This window comes from Pogoniulus pusillus, chromosome 40 (genome assembly GCF_015220805.1).
Source record: "Pogoniulus pusillus isolate bPogPus1 chromosome 40, bPogPus1.pri, whole genome shotgun sequence".
Classification (NCBI taxonomy): domain Eukaryota; kingdom Metazoa; phylum Chordata; class Aves; order Piciformes; family Lybiidae; genus Pogoniulus; species Pogoniulus pusillus.
Window position 1 is genome coordinate 5,575 of NC_087303.1, and position 26,038 is coordinate 31,612.

The following is a 26,038-nucleotide window of genomic DNA, read 5'->3' on the forward strand; positions in this document are numbered from 1 at the left end:
AGGGCTGCTCAGAAATACTTGCTCAGAGATCCTTTGCGATGATCAGAGACAGCTGGGGTTGCTCAGGGATGCTTGGGGTTGCTCAGGGATGCTTGAGGCTGCTCAGGGATACTTGGGGGTTTTGAGGTCTGCTGAGAGCTCCTTGGAGTTGCTCAGGAATGCTTGGGGCTGCCACACTGCCCTGCAGATCAGTGAGTCAAAGTAGCTCAGCAGATGCTGCCCCAGGTCCTGGCTTTCAGCCAATCCTGGCATCGGCTCCAGGTTTGTCCTGGCCTGCCGTGCACCTGCAGATCGATAGGAGCATCATCAACTGATAATTCATGACCAAGCCAGCAGGTCCTACCCTTCCCCAGGTGCTCAGCCCCACCACAGTGCAGGCGGCTTCTCCCCCCTCTGCCAGAAATTATCAAATTACCATTTTGATGATCTAACATCTTCTGCTTCAGTTCCTTTTTTTTCCCTTCCTAAATCAAGTTTTTATTGCTAAGAAATGTTAATTTGTGAGATGCCTCCCCAGAGGATTTTGATTCAAGAGCCCAGCTGCCTCAGAGGAGCTGAGCTGCTGCCAAGAACAACCCCAACCACTGCAGTCCCCTGAAAAACCCCAAACCTGGGGCAAAAATAATACATTTGCACTAAATATGGGGGGGGGGGGGGGAAGAAGGGGAGGGAAACCTGTGTTCATAAAATCATACAATTGTTTCAGCTGGAAAAGACCTCTAAGGTCATTAACTCCAACTGCTGACCTAACACTACCATGGCCATTAAGCCATGTCCCCAGGTGCTATGGCCACTTCCAGGAATGACTCTGTCACCTCCCTGGTCAGCCTGTTCCAATCCATGACCACTCTTGCAGCAAGGAAACTGTTCCTAATCTCCCATCTAAACCTTTCCTACTGCAACTCACATCCATTTCCTCTCAATCTGTCATTTGATACTAGGGAGAAGAGGCCAACTCCCACCTCACTCCAGCCTCCTTTCAGGGAGCTGTAGAAAGCAATCAGGTCTGCCCTCAGCCTCTTTCTCTCCAGGCTGAACACCCCAAGATCCCTCAGCTGTTCCTCACTAGCCTTTTTCTCCAGACCCTTCACCAGCTTAGTTACCCTTCTCTGGACCTGCTCCAGCTCCTGAATGTCCTTCTTGGAGTAAGTGGCCCAAAACTGAATCCAATATTTGAAATGTTGGGAAGCTCTGACTGCCAAGGGAGCAGCTGAGGTGTGTGTATATTTGGATTAAACACAAATTGCTGGGTCACATCAGAGATGGTGATCCCAAAATCTCTGGAGTCCTGTGAAGGCTGAAGAATGAGTGATTCCCAGCTGAAAGTTCCCTGGGGAACCCAGCTCCTTGACAGGCTGGGATTAGAGCAGCCTGGCTGGAAAAGACCGTGGTTCTCCTCCTGGCAGCAATTAAGCCTCCCCATTCTCCTCTTCCTCAGCAAGAACACAACTTTGCTGAGCCGGGGGGGGCGATAGGATCAGTGCAGCCAGAGCAAACACTTAATCATCTCTCTCAGAAGAGGCTGCAGGCGCGTTCATGGAAGTTTTTTAATAGCAGCTGGGATAAACAGCCACGATAACCCGTGCTGGGCCCACAGCTGGTGATTAATGCTCCCAGAGCAGTCACGTTCACTCACCTCGGGGCTGGGATGGTTTTCAGTTATTAAAGAAAGAAGGGGGGGGAGGGAAAGAAGTGAAAGAATGGACTTTGCCATGTTTTATTGGGCTGATGAGTGCAAAGGGAACACATTGGTCTCTGCTCACCCTGTGTCGATGCCTAGATCTGGCTGACTGGTGAGGAAAGGAGGGTTGGAGGTTTGAAGGATGAGGAATGAAGCATGAGAGATGAGAAATGAAGGAGGAAGGATGTAGGATGAAGAGCAAAGGACAGGGGATGAAGGATGAAAGATGATTTCTGGCCAGGCTTCTTGTCCTGTGATTCTCCCAGCCATGCGTCTAGAACTGGGAGCATCTCCTGCACTCCCCAGCAGTCAACTGTCAGGAGTCTTGTATTTATTTATTCCTAGGTATGGGCACCACTTAGGTTCCCTGAGCTGATGGCTGCCTTCAGCAAGCTGCATTCTCAGGGCCTTGAAGTGACAGAGCACATCTTCAGGATGCTGGTGGTGGTCCCAGCCCAAGGGACAGATACTGAAGAAATTCTACAGTGGAAACCACATTTCCATCCCCTTCCCATCCCACTCTGGCCTCACTGTCCCGCCCAGCACTGAAGCTTATGGAAACACATGGTCCATTTTGGACTGCCCCATGCAGCCACCCCAGCCTACGTGCCCCTCATGCCAAGTGCAGGAGCAGATTCCCCAAGGCCATAAACCCTTGTCCTAGGACAGGGACCTGCTGAGGCAGGTACCTAGGGCAGGGTAGAAATGGTTCTGATAAGGAGCATTTCTGCTGTGTTCAGCCTCTGGCAAGAGCTGAGTCTGCACTTCGGGCCATAAACCGGCAGTGACTGCTGCAGGACCAGGGAGCAAACTCCTCCTATCAAACCTCCTCCCCACACAGAGGAGACATTCCAGGCACTGCATCATTTTCTATCTAGGAAAAAGCTGGAAAGAGCCTCATGGTATTGCCAAAATCCCTCAGCAGAGCCATTTTGCTGTCCAATAATGAGGACTCCCTGAATCCCTCTCACTGTCCATCCTGGTCCCCAAGCCAGGTGGCTGCAATGGACTGGAGTGGTACATAATTATTTTAGCAGTTACAAGTCTGAAATAAATGACCAAAACTCCACTTGCTTGGGGTGTTTCCCTTTTATCTGATTATTTTTTTTGGAAGGAGCAGGGGGGAAAAAAGCTGTTTGTTTAGATGAAAAAAGATGGACTGAGGAGGTGTTTTTTCCCTTCTGCCTCCCAGCAACGTCACCACAACTGGTAAAGTGGCTTAATGAATTATACACCATGATAATTGATTGAATTCATCAGTAAATAAAGCAGGAGCCTCTAAACTCAGGGTCTAGATAGGGAGGGGAGAAAAAAAAAGCTCCATGCCGTGATTTGTAACAACTGGGTCAGGAGTCTTTGTGCCCATGAACCCAGAACCATCAAGAAAAGTGGCACATAAGGCTGCACACCTGACTTTAAAAAATCTCTTTTTGAGGTTTTAATCAGGAGGGAATTCTCTCTCTCCCCTCTAGAAGCTCTTTGATTGCTCAGACAGAGAGATGGATCAGGACAGGAGCTTTGAGGCACCCTTGAGAAATGGGATGGGGAAGGCAAAAAATGTGATTTAGAAAAAAAATAAGGGAAAATGGAATAAAGTGGGGGGGGATAAAATGAGGGGGAAATGGAATAAAATAAGGGGGAATTGAATAAAACAAGGGGGAAATGGGCTTGAGCATCCCCAGCCAGAAGTTATAGTGTTGGAATCTACCCAGGAAAATCACCAAATCCTCCCAGGTCATCCCAAACACCCGCTCCTTCACACAGCCAGCCCTGTTCACCCTCTTCCATCACACCACTATCGCAGCCAGTACTTTTGCAGCTTCCCCTAAGAAATATTTGCTGTCAGACATCTTATTTCTTTATTCTGGGGACCCTGGGGCTGGAGTCCGTCCTATCTCCCAATGCCTGGAGATTTTGCACATCTGATACGCCAAGGGGCTCATCCAAGATGCTGAGAGCAAGTTGTGCCCCTTTGCAAGAGAGGCAACACTGTGCTGCAGTGCCAGTCCAGCCACGGCACACGTGTTTCTGCACACAGGCTCCAGGGAGGGGGAAGACAACATCTCCATGCAGCTGGTGATGGCAATGCAAGCCGAAGGGCAGTATCTTCCCCAGGGCAGCTGCTGGGGACACCACATCTCATCCAGTGTCCCCTGAGTCTGCATCCCCATGATCAGTTCAGCATTCGTCTCCGTGGCAACATATTTTTCACATCCTTCCATATCTCCTGTCCCTCTGATCTGTGGTGCTGGCAGCCCTGGGTATCCTGTGTGCTGGGAACAGATGAGCATCCATCACCTACCCCAGCATCCCTGAGAGGGGGGGAAAGAGCAGGGGCTGGTCCCCCTGCTCTGCCAGGTGTCCTGTGTGTATGCTACAGGTGTCGCTGAGCCCATCCTTGAAGGGTGCTGGGGCACAGCACAGATTTGAGGCAGCACACATCTTTGAGCTTGCAGACACCTCATCTGCCTTCCTAGGCCAACAACTGCTTTACCTGTCAGCACTCTCCTACATGGAGGATGTTCTTCTGCTTTATCCCAGCTGGATCCTTTTGGGATGGAATGTCACGGAGCTGCAGTCACCCTGGGAGATGCAGCCATTGGGAGGACCTCTTGCCCAACACAAAGTCTCTCAGCAGCAGCAGTTCCTCCTGCATCAGCCTTGGAGATGATGGAGAACTTCCCTTCCCCTGCAGGGTCACCTATTGAAAATGTCAGCCTTGGAAAAGGCCTCTCTCCTTGGGATTTCTGGATATAAGTACCATGGTGGGATTGCAAAGCACATTTCAGCCACACCACTGACCTAAGACCCCCACCAGTGCTGGAGGCTGCACCACAACATCTCAGAGCCAGGACAGCCCCTTACCAGGGCAGCTGGGAGTGGGTGATGGTGCAGCCAAAATGGAGCCAAACCAACTTTTTCCAACTTCCCAGTAAACTGGATTTTGCAGAGACTGTGGCCAGTGGGGAAAGGGGTTAACAAGGGGGCTGCAGGCAGATTCTGGCTTCACCCCTGGCTCCATCACACCCAGGCTCACAGGCAGTGCCAGTGCTGTTTGCATGGACACAAGGGTTTGGGGTCAGAAGGTGAAGACTATTTCAATGGCCTCATCAACTCACACAGGTGGTGGGTGGTAGGGCAGAGTGGGAAGCTGTGATTTTTGGAGCAAGGCTTAATAGACAACAGAAGGTCACAGGTCCTAAATCCTGGGGGCATTTTTGGAAATGGCTCTGCACACCTCATAGGGTCCTGGCCCCTAGCAGGAGGATTCATGCTTTGTTGGGGTGCGGGGGGGCATACTGACCCCATGAGCTCACACCAAGGGACTGTGGTGATGCCTAGCTGTGCTGCAGCATCCAATAGGGGCAGGCAAGCCATGAGGTTTCCCTCTGCCCCCCACAAAAAAACGCTTCCCCACTCTTGCAGGTGTTTACTGTGTCCCTATGAGGTGGTAGCCCTGACCAAGGGTGGTGAGTTCAGTCAACTCAAGGCCTAAGCTCAGCCCAGGCATAATTCCCAGGGCGGGGACCAGGCCCTGGGGGAAAGGGATTTAGTTAAATAAATAGAAGAAAACAAACCAAGAAATGGGAAAAAAAAAAAAAAAAAGGCAAGGAACTCTCAAGCCCACTGACACAGGTCTGGTTTTCATTTTGAAGGAACTTTTTGTTACTTATTTGTCAAGAACCTAATTCCTCCGTGTCCAAAACACTTGGTAAGATGGGATGGGATTTCCTTCTCTGCCAGCAGAAATGCCCCATTTCTTTGAAAAAAAACGAGGTTATATGTGGAAGGGGGTTGCTCTGGCAAGGAGCAGCAGGAGATGGACCCTGGCTGCCGTCCAAGTGTTTCCCCTGCTGTTCTCACCCTCGTGCCCCGCAGTGGGTGGCCAGGATGCTGCTGAGGGACCTTCTCGTGATGCTGCTGCAGGGAAGGGATGTCCTGCCAATCACCATGGGCTGGTTGCTCCGAATCGCCCCTCACCAATCTAGGAGGGGACTAGAACCCTTCACGAATGGAGCTGCCTCCCACCCACCCTATCCATTCCTGCTTTTCTCTTCGTTTCTCTTTTATCTGCCTTCCCCTCCGTTCTCCTTCCCTTCCCTCCTATCACCGCGAGCTCCAAAGCGACTTTGCACCCAAGGAAGGGCCCATTTCCGACTCTGCCCGCACGCCCGGGAGCTGCCGTGGGGCTAGCGGCAGGCTCGGGGAGGCAGGCAGTGGGCAGGGTTTGCGCCAAGGCTGCTGCTTTATCGGCAGCCGGCAGCGGAGGCAAAGGCGTCTCGCAAGGCACCGAACACACACGCACCCCCGCCCGGCTCACGCATCCCTGCACCGTTCCCGTCGCGATGACCCCGGCGCTGGGGCTGCTGCTGGGGCTGAGCTTGGTGGGTGCCCTTCGTCTTGGCCTTGAGCCCCTCCAGTACAGCCCCAGTGAGGCAGGGGCCATCCTCTTCGCCAGAGACTACAACAGAACGGCCGAGCTCGTCCTCTACGAAAGCGTCTCGGCCAGCTGGAATTACAACACCAATCTGACGGACGAGAAGGCTGCGCTGCAGGTGGGTGCTGGATGGGGCAATGCCGCCGCCATGGGGGTGACCCCAGCACGAGAGACTGGGCGGTGGGGGAGGGGGAGCCATGGGGTACGATAGGGCCACTTGGTGTAGTTACCTTCCTCCCCGTGGGTTTCTGTCTCAGCACTTCCAGGATAGCAAGCCAAGCCTGGGACATGGAGTCTGGGAGTCACAGGATTTTGCCTGAGACTTGCCCTCAGAGAGGTTTTGCCCCAGAGCAGCAACCCAAGTCCTGGAGCACAGCCTAGGTTATTTCTAGAGGTGATGTCCCCTTCCCAGCACCTTCCACCCCTTCCCAACCAGGGTCAGGTGTCAAGTGTCCCTGCCCAGTGCCAACATATCCCAGTGCTGTGCTGCATGCCATCACTGGGGCACTTCGATTTGGGGCAGATGCCAAGAGCCCATATGTACATGAGCAATAGGGTGGCATAGAGTTGGAGGGTGCCGCCCCCTGCCCCAGTGTCCTCATCCCAGGGGGATGAAGCCAGCCTTGGAAAGCACTCCATGCTTGGAGGAATTTGCCATCAGCTGGGCAATGCGTGGGCAGAGTCCTGTGGGCAGCAACGCTGCGTGTGTCCCATGGGCAGGTCCGTGTTTGGCCAGGGTGTTGTGTGTCTTCAAGCTGGGTTTAGTGGGACAGGGAGTTGGACCAGTCTGGGGGTTGCTTTTGGTTGAATGAGCTGCAGCAAGGCCTGGTGTGGACTTAGAAATCTTGGTGCCTGGGTGGACTGCAGAGTTTTGCCCAGCTCTTCCTGTGCTCAGGGAGATACTGGCTGCCCTGGCATGGGGCGAGTGTGGCTGCCTCACTGCCACCCCGTGTAGACAGTGGTGCCTGGGGCTTGGTGCAGTTTTTATACGCGTTCTGGGAGCCTAGAATGTCCCCTGCAGCCCAGGGAATGCCACACAGTCCTGAATCCCTCTGGATTACTGGGGAGGGGCACACAGTGTGCCCTGTGGGAGGGAGGAAATGCCGACTTCCTGCACAGGGAGAAGTTCACTGCCAGATCCAGCTGCTGCCAACTTGGCAGGACATCCAAGAGTACCCAAGTGCCCCTTTCAGCCTTTTTTTTTTTTGTGAGCTGACGTGGTGTCTGGGCAGGTGTCCAGTGTCTGCTGCAGGTGTTGTAGCATGACCAAGGACCCTGGGACAGAGTTGGAGCATCCCAGGCAAGCCAAGTCCAAGGGTAGGATCAGAAAAGCACCTTGCATGGCCTTGTCTCAAGAGGCATTTCCAGGACAGCTTTCATCATTTCCTGTGTTAATAAATACCCAAGGATCACAGCCAAGGGCTCCCAAGCCAGCAGCCCAGGAAAAGGAGGGGATCTGGCCCTTGAGATAAGCCCTTCAACAACAGGGAGGTGTGGGGTGAGATGGAGAGGCACTGGCTGCTAAAGGGTTAACAGCTGCACAGCATGACGTAGAAGGTTGAATTCTGGGGGATCTGGGGAAATCTTGGGCCAGGCAATGCCCCCCACACGTTTATAACATCTGAGCCAGGCCACCATGGTGTGGGCTCTTCCAGGACCTGCCATGAGAGGTGGCCACAGGACATAGTGACATGGTGAGCAGAGGGCAGCAGGCCCTGGCCATGCAGGGATGGACAGAGGGACACTGGAAAGGCAGACATGGGGCTTGGCTGTGGGAGAGGGAGGTGAGCCATTGCCTGCAACTGGGGCTCTGGGAGAGAAGCTGGAGATGGTGTTTGGAGTTTGGAGGCTGCTCATGGGTGAGGGACATCTGTGGGTGCTTGGAGCAAACTATCCACAGTGTCCTGGGCCCAGGATGGAGAGGTTGATAGCGAGATTTGAGGGAATGTGGGCATCTAGGGGATCTCTGAGCCCCACAAAGGGGCCCCTCCACAGAGTGAAGGGAAAGGCCAGGGCTGGTGGGCATGGCTGTGGTGAATGGCAGCACAGTCAGTCTCATCTCACTCTGCCAGAGCTGTCAGGAGAGTTTAGGATACAGTTTGCCTGACCAGTCACAGGAACCTGTTGAAGGAGAAGTCAAAGCACAGCTGGACTCTGATTACTACAGCTGCCCCAGCTCCACAGCAGGGTCGGGGCAGTGGTGAAGAGATCCCAAGGCTGCAAGAACATCTCGCTCCAGTGCATAGTGTCCATGGGGCTGACACAAGCTGATATGTTTGAGGATCAGGCCAGATTGATGCTGTGGGTGCTGGGATGATCAAAGGAAGTGGTGGGTGCCCAGTGATAGGCAGACAGAGACATCTGGTGCTTTCAGTATTGCCACCCCAACATGGGTGCCTGCCTCAGGCAGCCTCCAGCCCTATCACACCTGTCACCCTCTTCCCTCCCTGCTGCCAGCTGAGGGAATGTGAAGATTAAAATAAAACAAACCACCCTTGTTGGAGTCAGGCTGGAAATGCCACAAATAACAGCTAGTGAGCTCCATAAATCACTCCAGGAACATGCATGGACAGTGGACATGGTTAATGCTCCATCCTACACATGATCCACCAGGAAACTCTCAAAAGACCAGTGTTTCCCAAAAAATACTGGCTGGGCTGCAACCACTGCACCACACCCTGCCCCCATAGCAGCCACTGGCTGCAGCTCCAGCTGCCTGAACAACCCGCACAGTGCAGGCAGCTCCTGGCTGTCCCATGGCCCTGGGGAGGGACATCAGAGCTGGCAGGAAATGGGTGAGAGACCCAAAAGCAGGGGCTCTGTGAAAATGGGTACCCCACTGCGTGTTAAAACTCAGATATGGCACTTAGAGGGCTGCAGATGGCCAAAGGAGAGAAGCACAGATCTAGATACAGGAAGGAGAAAAGGGGATGTGACATCTCTGGGATTCTGCAGGGATGAGGAGCAGCAGAAACAGGAGCAAAACCAAACCAGACGTCAAAGCTCCTTCTGAAAGTGGGGTCTGGCAGCTGCCAGAGTCAATCCAGGACCACTCAGATACCCTGCCCACATGGCATGGAGATCCCCATCCCAGCGTCCTCAGCCCACCCTGGCCATGACACCCCAGAGTCACCTTCATAATATCCCCACCTTGGCAAATGCTTGCCAGGAGTGCTGCAGGCAAGCAAGGGCTGTAGACATTGCCAAGTCAGCTGGAAGCAGATGTCTCTATCCATGAATGTCACAGGCTGGGGATAGCTCTGTCTGTCACCTCATCTCCTGATGCCTCTGGCTCCCACAAACCTTTGTGGCTCTGAACCTGGCCTCCAAACCATGGCCTGTGTGTTGGCTTGTCCCAGGGCTGCTTCTGAGTCTCTATGTCCCCTCTTACTATGCAGGTTGAGGCATCACTGGAGGAGCAAAACTTTACAGAGCTGTGGGGGAAGAAAGCCAAGGAGCTCTATGGCAGCATCTGGAACAACTTTAGTGACCCACAGCTGAGGAAAATCATCGGCTCCATCCAGACTCTGGGACCCTCCAACCTGCCCCTGGAGAAAAGAGAGCAGGTAGGTGAGGAGCCAGCTAAGCATTGCTGGGCTATTGGGAAACCCCCTAAAGGGATTTTCCCCAAACCTCCAGACTTTGCTGCTGGCCTCTTTGCTCCGCCATAAGGTTTGGGAGAGTTCTTCCTGGCTCTGCACAAGGAGGGCAGTAATGGAGGGGGCAGAGGAGGTGCTGTCTCTGGGGGATGTGGGGTGCCTGTTGGCCTTGTCATCCAGCTCTAAAATCATTTGGGAGCTATCCCAGTGGGAACTGGAGATTTTCTGCTTACACAGAACAACCTTGGGTGTCACCTGGAGATCAGCCAGGCTGTGCCCATGGTCAGGGGCCAGCTGGCTCAACCCCTCACCCTGGGGTTCCTCAGGGGTGCAGCCCATTGCAAAGGAGGGCTGCTGCAGCCACCCAGCTCCTGAGCCCTCCCTACAAGCCTAGAAACGCTGTGCCTTGGTGGCACAGTTCTGCTCTAGGGACATCAGGACATCCTGAGACTTCCCCATCACAGGCCTGAGTTCTCATGGCAGTTTTACCTAAACGAGATGAGATTTTTTCCTCCACAAAAGTCTTGCCCAGGAGTGCAGGGACGCTGGCACTGCCATGCCCTCCAGCCCACCCCATGGCTCCCTGGCAGCTCTCCCCAGCAAAGCCCCAGCAAAGTGATACAATTCCTTCTGGAGAAGGCTTTGCTTCAGTTCCTTCCAGGAAACCCATCCTTGCCCCTTCCCAAATAACAGATAGCATCATATCCCCTCCCTGCACATCTGTTACATCTTGCCTACCCACAGCAGCTCCATCCCACAGCCACTACCATCCCCTGCCTCCATCCCAGCAGCTCCATCCCACAGCCACCACCATCCCCTGCCTCCATCCCCTGGGCTTGGCTGGAGCAGAGGGATAAGAGCAAAGAGAAGGATGCAGCAGAGGAATTTCCTTTCCTGGCAATGAGTTCCCAGACTATGTTCCAGGAAACTTCCTGTTGCTATTGTTTGATGTTCTGGAAGCTCACAGAAATAAATCCCCCCCCCTCTTGCTGCTTTTCTTGGTGGTTTTTGTCCCCACTTAGATAAACAGCCCATGGCACAGCCCTGCTGACAAAGAGCTTTATAAACAACTCTGCACTGGGACACAGCGTTCCAGGGGGGATGGCGGGTGGCTGGGCAGGAGTTGCCTGCTCCCACCATACAAGGGGTGTAAAGCTCTGGGTGATAACAGCACTCATCTCACCAAAACCACGCTGTGTAAACACCCTGATCCTCCTCCACATCCCTGCAAACACAAGCAGGCTCCTGAAGAGCCATTCCCATCCCCCTTCCAAACACAGCATCTTCTTCCCCACAGTACAACACCATCCTCAGCAACATGGACAAAATCTACTCCACAGCCAAGGTGTGCCTCCCCAACAGCACCTGCTGGGACTTGGAACCAGGTAAGGCCACAGATTCACAGGATGTTAGGGGTTGGAAGGGACCCAAAGAAACCATTGAGTCCAACCACTCTGACAGAGCAGGACCATACAATCTAGCTCATGTCACATAGGAACACATCCTAGCAGGCCTTGAAAGTCTCCACAACCTCTGGGGAGCCTGTTCCAGCACTCTGTGACCTTTACAGTGAAGAAGTTCCCCCTTGTGTTGAGCTGGAACCTCCTGTGCCACAGATTACATCCATTGCTCCTTGACCTATCCCAGGGAGCAAGGGAGCAGAGCCTGTCCCCCGCCTCTGACCCCCAGCCCTCAGATATTCATAAACATTTATTAAAACCCCTCTCAGTCTTCTATTCACCAGACTAAAAAGCCCTAGGTCCCTCTGCTCCTTGTCCCCTCTGCCCCACTCATGGCCATGAGTTTGCCCTGGTCCTCACTTCCCCAAGCAGGTTGGGGCTGGTGGGTCCCACCCATGTCCATCAGACTTCTCATGGGGTGAGGATGGGTATTTGGGTCTGGCTTGATGGTGGTGGCACCTCTGCAGAGCTGCTGTGGGGTATGACCTCCTCTTGCCCCTCTCTCATATCCTACTTGTGCCCTCTGTCCCAGACCTCTCAGACATCATGGCCACCTCCCGCAGCTACAAGAAGCTGCTCTACGCCTGGGAGGGTTGGCACAACGCTGCAGGCAACCCACTGCGTGCCACCTATGAGGAGTTTGTGAGGCTGAGCAACGAGGCCTATCAGATGGATGGTACGAGTGGGATGGGAGCATGCAGGGGTGGGGGTGGAGTCTGGGGCAGTGGGATACCTTGCTTCCATTCTGGTGACAACACTAAGAGAGGGGGCAAAAAATCCAACTGCTGGTCCCTGGTATCAGTTCTTGGGGCTGGATGAGGGGTAGCCTCCAGCAGCTGGTTCCAGTGGTCATCACTGCTTCCCTGGCAGGATTTAATGACACGGGCAGCTACTGGCGCTCCTGGTATGACTCAGCCTCCTTTGAGGATGACCTGGAGAAGATCTACAACCAGCTGGAGCCTCTCTACCTCAATCTGCATGCCTTCGTCCGGAGGAAGCTCTATGACCGCTACGGCCCCAAATACATCAACCTGAAGGGTCCCATCCCTGCTCACCTCCTGGGTAAGAGGAAGGACCTCCAAGCTGTCAACAAGGGTGCTGGTGGGGCCACAAGGGCTATAGTGGGACAGAGAGGTCCCAAGTAGCATTGTGTTTCTTTTCCTCCTGACCTACCACCAGCTCTGTTCCAACTGTTGTCTCTCCTCAGGCAACATGTGGGCTCAGCAGTGGAACAATATCTATGACCTGATGGTCCCCTACCCCAACAAGCCCAATCTTGATGTCACAAGCACCATGGTGCAGCAGGTGATGACCTGAGAGACTTACTGGTGGCATAAATGGGACAAAAATGGGAGATGTTACCCAAGACTTGCACATGGTATTGTCCTCTTGTAAGTGGTTTCTCACACCTGCACAGAGGACAGCAGAAAAGCCATGCCTGAGGGTGGGTGGGACAAAGAAATTACCCCACTTCCCCTCTGGCCAAAGAGGCAGTAGGTGGGACCACTCCTGGGCCTTGGGTTGGGGGCTGCATCCATACCATCACACAGCTCCAAGTCCTCCTGGTGCATCAGCCCTACTCCCACTTCCTGTCTATGCTGCATGCCAGCACCACTGGTCAGTGATTCTTAGGGACATTCATCCCATTCCTGGTTCCAGGGCTCCCCATCAGGGAGATAAAGGCAGGACACTGGTTCCTTGGAGGGACCCACCTTATCTTCACAGTGTTGAGAGAGCATCAGAGACAATGCTCAGGGCCTGAGCAGTTCCTTCTTCAGACATAACCTACTTCCTGCTGCCCAGCAGGGCTGGAATGCCTCCCACATGTTCCGGGTCTCTGAAAAGTTCTTCACCTCGCTGGGGCTGCTGGAGATGCCCCCTGAGTTCTGGAAGAAATCCATGCTGGAGAAGCCGGTGGACGGGCGGGAGGTAGTTTGTCACGCCTCAGCCTGGGACTTCTACAACCGCAAGGACTTCAGGTGTGTGAGGACATGCAGGGGCTCAGAAGTGAGGCCCTCCTCCAGCCTTCTTGGTGGTCACCGGTTTGGGTACCACCAGCTTGGCTGTGCAGCCCAGCCTGTCACCTTCTGGGGTGAGGTTTTGGGGCACCATGCTGCCCTACCTTCCCCTCCACTGGGTCTTTCCTTTACCCACCAGGGTGCTACCACCTTCTCAGGGACTGTCCCTCCCATGGCAGGGAGGATGCACAGGCAGCTGAGGTCCCTCACTCAGGCAATGTTCTGCTTTCACCCGGTAGGATCAAGCAGTGCACAACAGTGACCATGGAGCAGCTGTTCACGGTGCACCACGAGATGGGCCACATCCAGTACTACCTGCAATACAAGGACCAGCCTGTCTCCTTCCGCAGTGGGGCCAACCCTGGCTTCCATGAGGCCATTGGTGATGTCATGTCCCTGTCCGTCTCCACCCCCGGTCACCTGCAGAAAATCGGGCTGCTCAGCAGTGCCACCGAGGACACAGGTATGACAGCCACCCTGAGGCACTGGGCAACTGCCTGCAGGTCTCAGGCACTGCCCAGGTGGGCCACAGTCTAGCAGTGCAGCCCAGAGAAGATAAGACCCCATGGCTGATGTGTGCTTTCTCACCTGTGCTTGGTTCCATGCACAACCCCTTCTTATCCCCACAGGTCCATGTAGGAGCTATCTTGGCATCATAAAGGTTGGAAAAGATCTTTAAGGTCATCAAGTCTAACCATTGACCCAACGCTACCATGACCACTGAATCATGACCTCAAGTGCCATGTCCACACGTTTTTTTAACATCCCCAAGGCTGGTGACTCCACCACCTCCCTGGGCAGCCTGTTCCAATACCCGGCCACTCCTGCAGGAAAGCAATTTGCTCCTCATGTCCAAACCAAACTTCCCCTGGTGCAAAACAAGGCCATTTCCTTTTATTCTATTGCTGGTTACTTGAGAGAAGATACCAATCCCCACCTCACTCCAGCCTCATTTCAGGAAGTTATAGAGAGCAAATAGGTCTCCCCTCAGCCTCCTTTTTCTCCAAACTAAACAATCCCAGCTCCCTCAGCTCCTCATGAGATTGTTTCTCAGACCTCTCACTTGCTTCACACACTGTGTCCATAGGTCCTTGCACAACCCCTTCTTGTCCCCATGAGTCCACATAGGAGCTGTCTTTTCTCCATGTGTCCATGCACAACTCGTTCTTGGCTCCATCCTTTTCACCCCTACGGGCAAGAGACCTTGTCTATGCCCTTCCCTTCTTCTCCAAAGCTCCAAACCTGAAACCAGCATCTTTGTGGTTGATCAACCTTGACTTTCCCTCACCAGTTACCACAGACACACACACACCCCCGTCTGGAGCTCCCTGTGTAGCTCTGTGGAGATGGCACTGAGCTCTTACGTGCACAGTCACAAGGCTGGCCAGCGGGTGACACGTCTGCTGCCAGCCAGTGCGGCAGAGGAGGACTTGTCACCACAGGGCACTACCTGTCCTGGCAAGAGTCTCTTCTCCCCACCCAACATCTCTCAGTGATGTGCCAGGGCAGAGGCTGGCTGAGGAGACCGAGTGCTGGCAGATTGCTGCCTCATGGGCTGCTTTGCAGAGGAGGGACAGTCCTGGAGACCTCCAGCCATGTCATTAAACATGTTGCATGACGAGTAACCATCCCAGCAGCCAAGAGCATTGGGTCATAAACACCACGGAGCAGATGGTCCCTGCCTCAAGGCACTGCTGCCCAGCTAACCAGCCCTTGGGAGCCGTGCCACCATAGAGATGGCAGCCAACAGTCCCTCAGGGCAGTGCTGCCAACTGCTCCTCTGACCCCACAGCTTCAGCTAGGTCTCCAGCAGGTCCTTCTCCAGTCTTCCCTCCCTAGATTGCCTTGTGGCAAAGAGGAAAGCAGGTGCCTCCATCCTTTGTGGTCCCCATGATTGTCTCAGAATTAATTCCAGTTCTGGATCTAAACCTGGACCTAAATCAGTGACCATCTACAGTGGTGTGACAACCCTGCATATACAAAGCCCCTTCACCCTGACTTCCCAGGGTGACTGTGTGAAGAAGGAGCCATTAGAATCATAGAATGCATTGGGTTGGAAGGGACCCTCAAAGGTGATCTTGTCCAACACCCCTGCAGTGAGCAGAGACATCTTTAACTAGAGCAGATTACTCAGGACCCCATCAGGGTTGACCTTGAATGTCTCCAGAGCTGGGGCCTACACCACATCTCTGGGCAACCTGTTCTAGTATTTCACTACCCTCATTATGAAGAACTTCCTCCTAACATCCAAGAGTTACCTTCACCAGAGACCTCACTGAGAGCCAGGCTGAAGGCAAGGGGACATCCCCATTGTCCTCACTCAGTGAAAAGTCACATTGTCCCAGTCAGAAGCTGCATCCAGAGAAACCTTCCCGGTGCTACATACAGAATCATAAAATCATAGAATGGTTTAGGTTGGAAGAGACCTCAAAGCTCATCCAGTTCCAGCCCCCCACCATAGGCAGGGACATCTCCCACGAGAACAGGTCGCTCAAGGCCTCATCCAACCTGGCCATGAACACCTCCAGGGAGGGAGTAGCCACAACCTCCTTGGGCAACCTGTGCCAGTGTTTCACCACCCTCACTGTAAAGAACTTCTTCCTAAAATCTAGTTTCAATCTCCTCTCTGCCAGTTTAAACTCATTCCTCCTTCTGTCATTACAAGTCCTTGTCAGCAGTCCCTCCCCAGCCCTCCTGTAGGCCCCTTCAGATACTGGAAGGCTACTACAAGGTCTCCTCGAAGCCTTCTCTTCTCCAGGCCAAAGAGCCTTCTCTAGAGAGCAGGACTGTGTTGGAATGCTGTCCCCAGTTCTCAAACAGACCTGCTCACATTCTTGCCCACAAAAGCTCTAGTGGCCATGGTGCTGTCCAGTCAGGCTCCTTCCCAGTCTGGTTCAGGCTGTGCCTCTTGCAGAGAGCAGCATCAACTACCTGCTGAAGATGGCCCTGGAGAAGATTGCCTTCCTGCCCTTTGGCTACCTCATCGACCAGTGGCGCTGGAATGTCTTCAACAGCCGCACACCACCCAGCCGCTACAACTATGATTGGTGGTATCTGAGGTAGAGGATGGTCACCAAGGGAGGGAGGGGCTGTGGGAGCTGGGGCTGTGCAAGGAAGGAAGGCAAGAGAGAAAAAAGGAAGGAAAAAAGGAAAATGTGGTGATGGAGGCGGCTGGAGAACAATGGGTAGAGGAGTGGGTGGGTGAATGGGTAGATAAATGAGTGGGATGGATGGGTGGACAGATGGAGGGAAATACATGGGTGGATGGGTGGAAGGAAATACATTTATGGATGGATGGATGGATGGATGGATGGATGGATGGATGGAAAGGGAAGGGAAGGAAGGAAATACATTTATGGTTGGATGGAGGGAGGGATGGATGGATGAAAATATATGGAAGCATGGAAGTACATGGAAGCATGCTCTCATTGTGCAAATTTCTTCAGCACTGTACTGTCCCTTCCCATTCCCTTCCTTGGTTCTTCGGACCCCTCATTTCCCTGCTCATGTTCTCTGTTGTCTACAGAACCAAATACCAGGGGATCTGTGCTCCAGTTCCAAGGAATGAAAGCAACTTTGACCCTGGAGCAAAGTACCATATTCCTGGGAACACTCCTTACATCAGGTAGAGCAGGAGAAGGGATGGAGCCTGGGGGAGCAGAGGGAGTGGGGACTCAGCTCTGTGGGCAGGGACTGGGATGCATTGCTCCTGCTCAAGACACAGAGACCATCCAACGCTTGGGACCATAACTCGTGGGGAGATGACGTGTGGCCAGGTGCCTTCCCCGACTCCCTGGGACTTGCCTACTTCCCTCTGTCCCCAGCACTCACCTTCATGGGCTTCCTTGGCAGGTACTTTGTGAGCTTCATCCTCCAGTTCCAGTTTCACAAGGCGCTGTGCCAGGCGGCCAACCACAGCGGTCCCCTGCACACTTGTGACATCTACATGTCCAAAGAGGCTGGAGACAAACTCAGGTGGGGACAGAGGAGAGTTGGGACAATTGCCACGGGCAGATGTGTGCATGGAAGCTGATGGTGTGCAAAGGGAGGAAAGAAGAAAGGAAGGAAAAGTGGCTATGGAGATGGCTGGAGAAATGGCTTTGCAGATGGATGGATGGATGGATGGATGGATGGATGGAAATACATGGAAGCACTGGGGTGGGGTGAGTGGTTTTCACCAGAGTCCTGCTATTGTCCCTGTCACGACCTCCCGCTCAGGCAAGAGGTCACTAAAGCACTTTTGGTTCCTACTGACTCTCTAGGTGTTAATAAATGTGTATGTGATGAGGTATTCCCAGCCCCCATACACAGGACAGATGGGGCCTGCAGAGGAAATTCCCAGGTTCATATCCCACTCAGGAACAGCACCTTCAACCCTTGTGAGCTGAAATACCATCCCCGCTTTTCTCCCATCCATTCCCTGGCCTCATGCTGGCTCTTGCTGTCCCATTTCTCCACAGGGAAGTGCTGAAAGCTGGGTCTTCCAAGTCATGGCAGGAAATCCTGTTCAACCTCACTGGCACAGGTAACATGGACGCTGAACCCCTCCTGGAGTACTTCAGCCCTGTCACTGAGTGGCTTCAGGAGCAGAACAAGAAGACGAACGAGGTCCTGGGCTGGCCTGAATTTGACTGGCGTCCTCCTGTCCCTGAAGATTACCCTGAAGGCATTGGTAAGGCTGCAGCTTCACCCTGGGAGTGGGGATGGGCAGGAAGATGTCTTCCAAGGGATGTCACTAATCCTCAGTGTGGAGGGAGGTCTCTGCTGTGGGTGGGGGAGGTCTCCCTGCCAGGAATAAAAAGTAACCAGCTCCATGTGGAGACCCACAGACTGTCACTTCCAAGGAAGCAGATGCCATTAACCAGCCCCTTAACATTTAGTTGTCTGAAGTTGTGGCTGTAGTAATGCCAACAGTCATGCTGGGACAGGCCATCTGCTTTGAGGGCACGAAGCTTGTCCTGTTATGTTGTTCCCTGTCCAATGGAACACACCAGCAGTGCCACTCTGCTCCTGTTTCTTGGCTCAACGTGCTCCAAATTTGTGGCATCCATCAGTGGACCTCCAGTTCTGAGAAAAGCACAACCACGGCTGCTCCACGGAGTGGTGCCCTTGCAAAAGGCAGGACTCTCTTTGCCTTCTACCCTCTTTCCCCCTTTCCCTTCTCCTCTAGATAAAATAACAGATGAAGGACAAGCTAAGGAGTTCTTGGCTGAGTACAACAGAACAGGGGAGACAGTGTGGAATGCCTACACCGAGGCATCCTGGGCCTACAACACCAACATCACTGACCACAACAAGGAGATCATGGTATGGGCACCACCCTGGGGCTCTGCAGGGAGAGCCACCAGCCAAGGCAGGCAGCTGGTACCAAGGGCAAGTTTCAGATCAGCATTGAAAGCAGAGCAGCCTCTGCCTCTAATCAAGCAGTAATGTTCTGACCTAGGAAGTGTCTTCTCCATCAAAACCCTCCTCATGCCATAAGATACCCACAAGGGCAAACACAGGAAGGCCAAGTGGTGTTTCTAGGGAGGGTCTGCATCTCAGGGATCTCCTTAGAGTAACTTCTGTTCTCTCCTGTCCTTGCAGCTGGAGAAGAACTTGGCCATGTCCAAGCACACCCTGGAGTATGGCATGAAGGCCAGGCAGTTTGACTCCACCGAGTTCCAGGACCAGAGTGTCACACGCATCCTCAAGAAGCTGAGTGTCCTTGAGAGGGCAGCTCTGTCTGAGGATGAGCTGAAGGAGGTGAGCTGCAAGGGGACAGAGCAGGGTGGGAGGTCCCTCTGTGCAGACACAGCTTTCCCCCAACTTCTAGGCATTGCCACAGGGCAGTCACCCCCTGCCCTTGAGCATGACAGTAGTTTGGTACCTTCTACACAAAGCCATGATCCTTGTCCCTACCCAAAAGCTGCCTGTCCTAGGCTGCAGTGGAGTCTGGCTGCAGGTGGCAATCAATGGCACAGTACTTGCTGGCCCAAGTCTTGATATTGACTTCACTTTACCTCCCTTTGGGGTCACACTTGGCCTTGGAAGGCACCAGAGGAAAACACCTGAGAATGTCTCAACAGGCTGTGGCATTGTCCAAGAGAAGTGGCAAGGACACATCATCTGATTTTCTTTGCAGTACAACACCCTCCTCTCAGATATGGAGACCACCTACAGCATAGCCAAGGTCTGCAAAGATGAGAAAAAATGTCTGCCCCTGGATCCTGGTAAGACCTGGTGTGCCAAGATGTGAGGCCCGGAAAGGGAGCTGGAGAACGGTTGTGAAGGCACATTGCCACCTTCTCTGTGATGGCCTCTGAGCTGCACATTGAGTCTGGCGCCACTGCATCAGTCCAACCCTCCAACCCTTTGGCTTCATTGCTCTCCCTTCAGACCTCACAGACATCATGGCCACCTCACGGGACTATGATGAGCTCCTCTTTGCCTGGAAGGGCTGGCGGGATGCTTCTGGGAAGCAGATCAAGAACAACTACAAGCGATATGTGGAACTAAGCAACAAGGCAGCTGAGCTCAATGGTCAGTGCCCTGCTTCAGAGACACTCTGTGGCCTTGGCAACCTGCAAGCAAGGACTGGGCCAAAATACTGGGAGTGTGGAGATCCCAACAACTCTCCTGAGATCCCTTGTCTCAGAAATGGAGGGAGCTGGGATACCTGGGCAGCAAGAGAAGGCTGTTGTCACACACAGAATGACAGAATCACAGAATGTCAGGGGCTGGAAGGGACCTTGAGAGATCATCCAGTCCAACTCCCCTGCCAGAGCAGGATTACCTATACCAGATCACACAGGAATGTATCCAGTCAGGTTTTGAATATCTCCAGAGAGGGAGACTCCACGACCCCCCTGGGCCTGTTCCAGTGCTCTGTCACCCTCACAGTGAAAAAAAAACAACTTCATCCTCATGTTTAAATGAAATTTCCTATACCTCAGCTTCCACCCATTGCCCCTTGTTCTGTCATCAGGCATCATCCAGCAGAGCCTGGCTCCAGCTCCAGTCTCCTGGCACTCAGCTTTATATCTTTATAAACATTTATGAGGTCACCTCTCAGACTCCTCCAAGCTCCAAGCCACAGCTCCCTCAGGCTCTCCTCATAACAGGAATGTTCCATTCCCTTCATCATCTTTGTGGCTCTGTGCTGGACTCTCTCAAGCACTTCTGTGTCCATCTTGAACTGGGGGGCCCAGAACCAGAATGACAGAACATCAGGGGCTGGAAGGGACCTGGAAAGCCAGAGCAGAATCACCTATACCAGATCACACCTGAACGCATTTGGGAGGGTTTTGAATATCTCCAGAGAGGGAGAAGGGCAGTGCCTGACAGCTTCTGCTCTTGTCCTGTCACAGGTTATACAGACAATGGAGCCTTCTGGAGATCCCTGTATGAGACACCTACCTTTGAGGAGGATCTGGAGAACTTGTACCTGCAGCTGCAGCCACTGTACCTCAATCTGCATGCCTACGTCCGCCGAGCCCTCTACAAAAAGTATGGTGCAGAGTACATAAACCTGAAGGGTCCCATCCCTGCTCATTTGCTAGGTAAGGATTCTGCTAGAGCAGAGCTGTGTCTCATATTAGCCATAGGTTGCTTCAAGCCATGCCAAGAGTTGAGGCTGCTCTCTATTCAGCTCTGGCTAGGGAGCCAAGGTGCCATGAGACGAGGTTGCAGAGGGCAGTCTGCTCCAGGAAAGGGCAACACACCCAGCATGAGATGACCTCCCCTGCATGGACAGGCTCCAGTTGCATCACCCTTGTACAGACAGGGCAGAGAGCAGGCAGAGTGACCCACCCAGCACAGCAGCCTGGAGTAATTGGTTGCCTTTGCTTTTCTTTCCCTGTCTCACTCCTGCCACATCTTGTCCTCTTGCACTTCCCAGGCAACATGTGGGCACAGTCATGGTCCAACATTTTTGACTTAGTGATGCCTTATCCAGATGCTACCAAGGTGGATGCCACCCCAGCCATGAAACAACAGGTCAGTGGTTTTCCAGGCTGCTCTGAGGAAGCCTTTTGGGACTCGGCACCCTTTGGCCATTGTTACCACCCCTGTTGCTAAATGCTCTCTTCATATCTCATCCATATTCTCTGCCTGCTTGCATATGCCAAGGGCTGAATTCAGCTCTAGCTGCCACCAAAAGATCTCTCCTGCCCAGAGGAACAGTTCCTGGTCTGCCATCCTTCCCACAGCCCCAAGCACCCCTAACATCACCTGTTGCACCTCACTGGATTCTCTGTCTGCTGTCTCCCCAGGGCTGGACACCCAAGAGGATGTTTGAAGAATCAAATCGTTTTTTCACCTCTCTGGGCCTCATTGCCATGCCCCAGGAGTTCTGGGACAAGTCCATGCTTGAGAAGCCAGCAGATGGGCGAGAGGTGGTATGCCATGCCTCAGCCTGGGACTTCTACAACCGCAAGGACTTCAGGTGCCCATGGGGAGCAAGCAGTGGCCCCAGCTGACATGGCACTGGGGCAGATAGCAGTGTCTTGGCAGAATAAGGACACATGGCCTGATGCCACCTCAGTGTCTCTTGTCCTGTGGCTATGGCAGCCCCACCCCAGCATGGCTGGCAGGAGCCCACATAGTGGATAAGGGCAGTCAGTGTCTTCCCTGCCATGAAGAGTGGAAAATCCAGTGAAGTGGGACAGGGAATGAACAGGGATAGGGAATGGACAGGAAAATTTCGAGATGTAGAAGTAATTACAAACACCAACCTAATGGTTGAACACGAGCCAGCAGTGTGCCCAGGTGGCCAAGAAGGCCAACAGCATCCTGGCCTGTATCAGAAATGGTGTGACCAGCAGGAGAAGGGAGGTGCTCATGCCCCTGTACTCAGCACTCGTGAATCCACACCTCGAGTACTGTGTCCAGTTTTGGTCACTACAGTATAGGAGGGACACTGAGGTTCTGGAGTGGGTGCAGAGAAGGGTGACGAGGCTGGGGAGAGGTCTGGCACACATGACCTATGAGGAGTGGCTGAGGGTTGTTTAGTCTGGAGAAGAGGAGGCTGAGAGGGGACCTCATTGCCCTCTACAACTACCTAAAGGGAGGGTGTAGTGAGGCTGGAGCTGGTCTCTTCTCCGAAATTACTAATGATAGGACAAGAGGAAATGGCCTCAAGTTGCATCAGGGGAGGTTTAGGTTGGATGTTCAGAGGAAGTTCTTTCCTGAGCGGGTGGTCAGGCACTGGCACAGGCTGCCCAGGGAGGTGGTGCAGTCGCTGTCCCTGGAGGTGTTTAAAAAAAGAGTGGATGTGGCAGTTGAGGCTGTGGTCTCGTGATGAAGGATGCTGGGATGAAGGTTGGACTGGATGATCCTGGTGGTCCTTTCCAATCATAGCAATTCATAGTGATTAGATGTTGTGCTGAGGGCTTTGGTTTAGTAAAGGACTTGTCAGTGTGAAACTGATGATTGGACTCGATGGTCTTGAAGGTCTTTACCAATCTAAGAAATTCTATGATTCTGTGAAGGTGGTGGAGTCACCGTCCCTGGAGATGTTCAAGAAAAGACTAAATGAGGCACTAGTTGATTGCCTAGGGCTGGGTGACAGGTTGGATTGGATGATCGTGGAGGTCTCTTCCAAACTGGTTGATTCTATGATTCTAAGTTCAGCCTGGCATCAGACATGGGGTGGGGGCATGCAGAAAGGGAGGCAAAAGGGAAAAATAGCTCAATGGAGTGTGGCCATTCCTGGAGATTTTCACCCCAGCACTGTCTTCCCCTCTTCCCCCATTCCATATATCCTGGTTCAGGATCAAGCAGTGCACTGTGGTGAACATGGATGACCTAATCACAGTGCACCATGAGATGGGCCACATCCAATACTTTCTGCAGTACATGGACCAACCTATCTCCTTCCGTGATGGGGCCAACCCTGGCTTCCACGAGGCTGTTGGAGATGTCATGGCTTTGTCCGTTTCTACGCCTAAACATCTGCACAGCATCCAGCTGCTGGATGAAGTCACTGACAATGAAGGTGAGCTGGCAGGGGAGCACCACACAGGAAAAGTGGAGGGCTGCTGGGGGTAGCAGGAGGGGTACAGGGGGGGTCAAGTTGGGCTGGGCAAGGTGGAAGGGCTCAGGGACATGCAAGATGGATTTGCATATATGGAGAAGACAGGGCCTGGTGTGGATACCCTGCTCGTGGGCAGAAAGACCCACATGGGATAAAGAGGTGGGTACAGACCTGCACAGCTGATACTTTCCTACCCTTGGCAGAAAGTGACATCAACTACCTGATGAGCATTGCCTTGGACAAAATAGCCTTCCTGCCCTTCGGATACCTCATGGATCAGTGGCGCTGGAAGGTGTTTGATGGGCGGATCAAGGCAGATGAGTACAACCAGCAATGGTGGAGCCTCAGGTGTGCTCACACTCAAACCTCTCTTTGGTGCAAGGGCTTTGGCTCTCTTTCTGCTGGGAGTGCTCTGCCTTGTGGCCCACTTGGCTACAATGGGACATGATGGGATGGGTGCATAACCCCTCAGAGTGTACTCACACCCCAGTGTGTCCCGTCCTAGCCTACCCTACCTTCTCCCTGCCATGCTGGGCTAACTGTCCCTCTCTGGCTCAGGTTGAAGTACCAGGGTTTGTGCCCACCAGTATCGAGATCTGAAGATGACTTTGATCCTGGGGCAAAGTTTCACATCCCTGCCAATGTCCCCTATATCAGGTGAGCAAGCAGGTCTGAGGCAGAGTGGCACCACATGGACACAGAAACAAGATCTGCAGTTCAGATGCCAGTGGCAGGTCCTTGTTTCATGGCTGCTGGGATACTTGGCCACACTATCCTGAGAGTGCTGGGCAGTTCTGAGGACTCTGAGAGGGCCTTGGGGAGGACAAATGAATTTGGGGGAATTTCTCCCTCTCCAGGAATGGGTTCATCCACCCTGGCAGCCACAAAACACAGATCACATGAAGGGCACCAGCAGATCAGACTGAGTTGGTGCAGGGGGAATTGCAAAGCCAGTGGTGCTCCTCCAGACTGGAAGAGTGCAAGCAGGGGATATGGAGGGGTCACATCCTCTCTTGCACAGCCCATTCAATGTCCTCATCCCTCTCCAGGTACTTTGTCAGCTTTGTGATCCAGTTCCAGTTCCACCAGGCGCTCTGCAAGGCAGCTGGGCACAGTGGTGCCCTGCACAAGTGTGACATCTACCAGTCCAAGGAGGCTGGGAAGATCTTGGGGTAGGTGTTTGGACGGGGCTTAGCCAAGACATTGATGTCCCCAGGTATCTCAAAATCAGCCCTGCAAGACAGGAGACCAAACATCTAATGTCCACCAATCCTCTCCCTGCCAATGGAGTGCTCTGGACCCTCGTGCTGGGGTGTGGGCAGTGGTGAACCCAGGGCAGGGGCACCTTGGGCTGGGTGTTGGGGCTGTGATTGCAAAAGCAGCCACTAGATGGTAGCTGGGACCCTGGCAGGTGGAAGGCTCCCACCTTCTCTTCCTCCTCCCCCTGTTCCTTCTAGAAATCAACCTCCTAGCTTCAAGGGAAACACCTGCAGAATTAACCCTTTCGCCCAGGAACTGCTGCGCCCCAGGCTGGTTCACTGGAGGGCTTTCATCCATATAGAATCCTCCTTTTCCCCAAGCCAAACCTCCTTCCCTGTGCTCTGGGCTGGCAGCAGGCACAGGCTGTACCCAAGGTCACTGACACCAAAAAAAAGGAAGGGCTGGTGGCCAAGTGGGCAATGAGGAACCCTCTGAACCTGATTTCTCCTGTCACAGGGATGCCCTGAAGCTGGGTTTCAGCAAACCGTGGCCTGAAGCCATGAAGCTCATCACTGGGCAGCCCAACATGTCAGCTGAAGCCCTGATGAGCTACTTTGAGCCACTCATGACATGGTTGGTGAAGGAGAATGAGAAGAACAAGGAAGTCCTGGGCTGGCCTGAGTACAGCTGGACTCCGTATACAGGTATGCAGGGCTCAGCCAAGTACAGCAGATCCATGATGGGTCAGGAGTCAGCCCTCAGTAGGGCCAGGATGGAGCAGGTGGAACTCTCTTGGTGATACTTTGCCACTCCAAAAACCAGAGTGTTTGAGTGCTTCTCCTTGATTTCTCATGGAGCTGCATCTAAAGGGGAGAGGGCATGCAAGAGACCAGCAAGGGGAGAGCTGATGACCTGACCCAGCCCAGCCCAGAGTCATCAGCTCCAACCATGTCCCTCATTTCTCCATTTTCCATCCACTTCAGTTCAAGACCGCTCCGACCAAGCTGAGTTCCTGGGCATGTCCTTGACCAGAAATCAAGCCACAGCAGGCGGCTGGGTCCTGCTTGCCCTAGCACTCATCTTCCTGGTCACTACCATCTTCTTTGGCGTCAAGTTCTCCTCAGTCAGGAGGAAGGCCTTCAAATCCAGCTCAGAAATGGAACTGAAATAAGGAAGGCATCAGAAGGAGAGCACAGACAAGGTGCAAGCACAGGCATTTGGCCAGGCTGGCAGCTATGCCAATGAAGCCATGGGCTTCCATAGCCCAGGACTCCTCTCTCCTATCAGGTCAGATGTTGTTCTTTTTTCCACTATGCAAGAGCCAAAGCAGAAAAGAACTATTTATTTGTCAATATCTGCATCAGGGGAAAGAGGAATTTGGGCACCAACAGGCACGGAGCTACCCTGAGCTGCATCCAGGGGACAGGGAGCCGGTCCAGCCTCTGGGCACCCACTGGCCACCTCCGACCTGTGGGCAAAGCCACAGAGGCTTGGGGTGACAAAGAGAAGTCTGGGGAGGGACACAGCATGTTCCCATCCCTTGGGTGCCTGCTGCCAGGGTGATGGCTTTGCATGGATGAAAAATAAACCTGTGTCTTGTCACCCTCAGCAGCTGCTCAGCTCCTTC

The 26,038-nt window shown here is 53.4% G+C and overlaps 1 protein-coding gene across 2 annotated transcripts; it reads left to right on the top strand.

Moving 5' to 3' along the window:
* Positions 1-5,846: 5,846 nt before the first annotated feature.
* ACE (angiotensin I converting enzyme) lies at positions 5,847-26,019 on the top strand. 2 transcript variants are annotated; one of them, XM_064174498.1, is made up of 25 exons: positions 5,847-6,237; positions 9,518-9,685; positions 11,016-11,103; positions 11,711-11,854; positions 12,049-12,240; positions 12,386-12,483; positions 12,985-13,157; positions 13,436-13,659; positions 16,111-16,255; positions 16,723-16,821; positions 17,049-17,171; positions 17,657-17,868; positions 18,367-18,503; positions 18,783-18,941; positions 19,321-19,408; positions 19,575-19,718; positions 20,546-20,737; positions 21,076-21,173; positions 21,449-21,621; positions 22,949-23,172; positions 23,415-23,559; positions 23,770-23,868; positions 24,261-24,383; positions 24,928-25,115; positions 25,395-26,019. In XM_064174498.1, the coding sequence occupies exons 1-25, from the start codon at positions 6,028-6,030 to the stop codon at positions 25,580-25,582; spliced, it is 3,834 nt and encodes a 1,277-aa protein (XP_064030568.1). In that variant the 5' UTR covers positions 5,847-6,027; the 3' UTR covers positions 25,583-26,019. The 2 variants fall into 2 exon arrangements, with proteins under 2 accessions (XP_064030568.1, XP_064030570.1); XM_064174500.1 differs by having other exon boundaries at positions 5,898-6,237; positions 24,928-25,107; positions 25,345-26,019.
* Positions 26,020-26,038: the final 19 nt, after the last annotated feature.

Coding starts and splice junctions, on each gene's coding strand:
- ACE (XM_064174500.1), top strand. CDS start 6,028: ATGACCCCGGCGCTGGGGCTGCTGCTGGGGCTGAGCTTGGTGGGTGCC. Junction 6,238..9,517: donor ACGAGAAGGCTGCGCTGCAG/GTGGGTGCTGGA, acceptor CTTACTATGCAG/GTTGAGGCATCACTGGAGGA. Junction 17,869..18,366: donor AGATTACCCTGAAGGCATTG/GTAAGGCTGCAG, acceptor CTTCTCCTCTAG/ATAAAATAACAGATGAAGGA.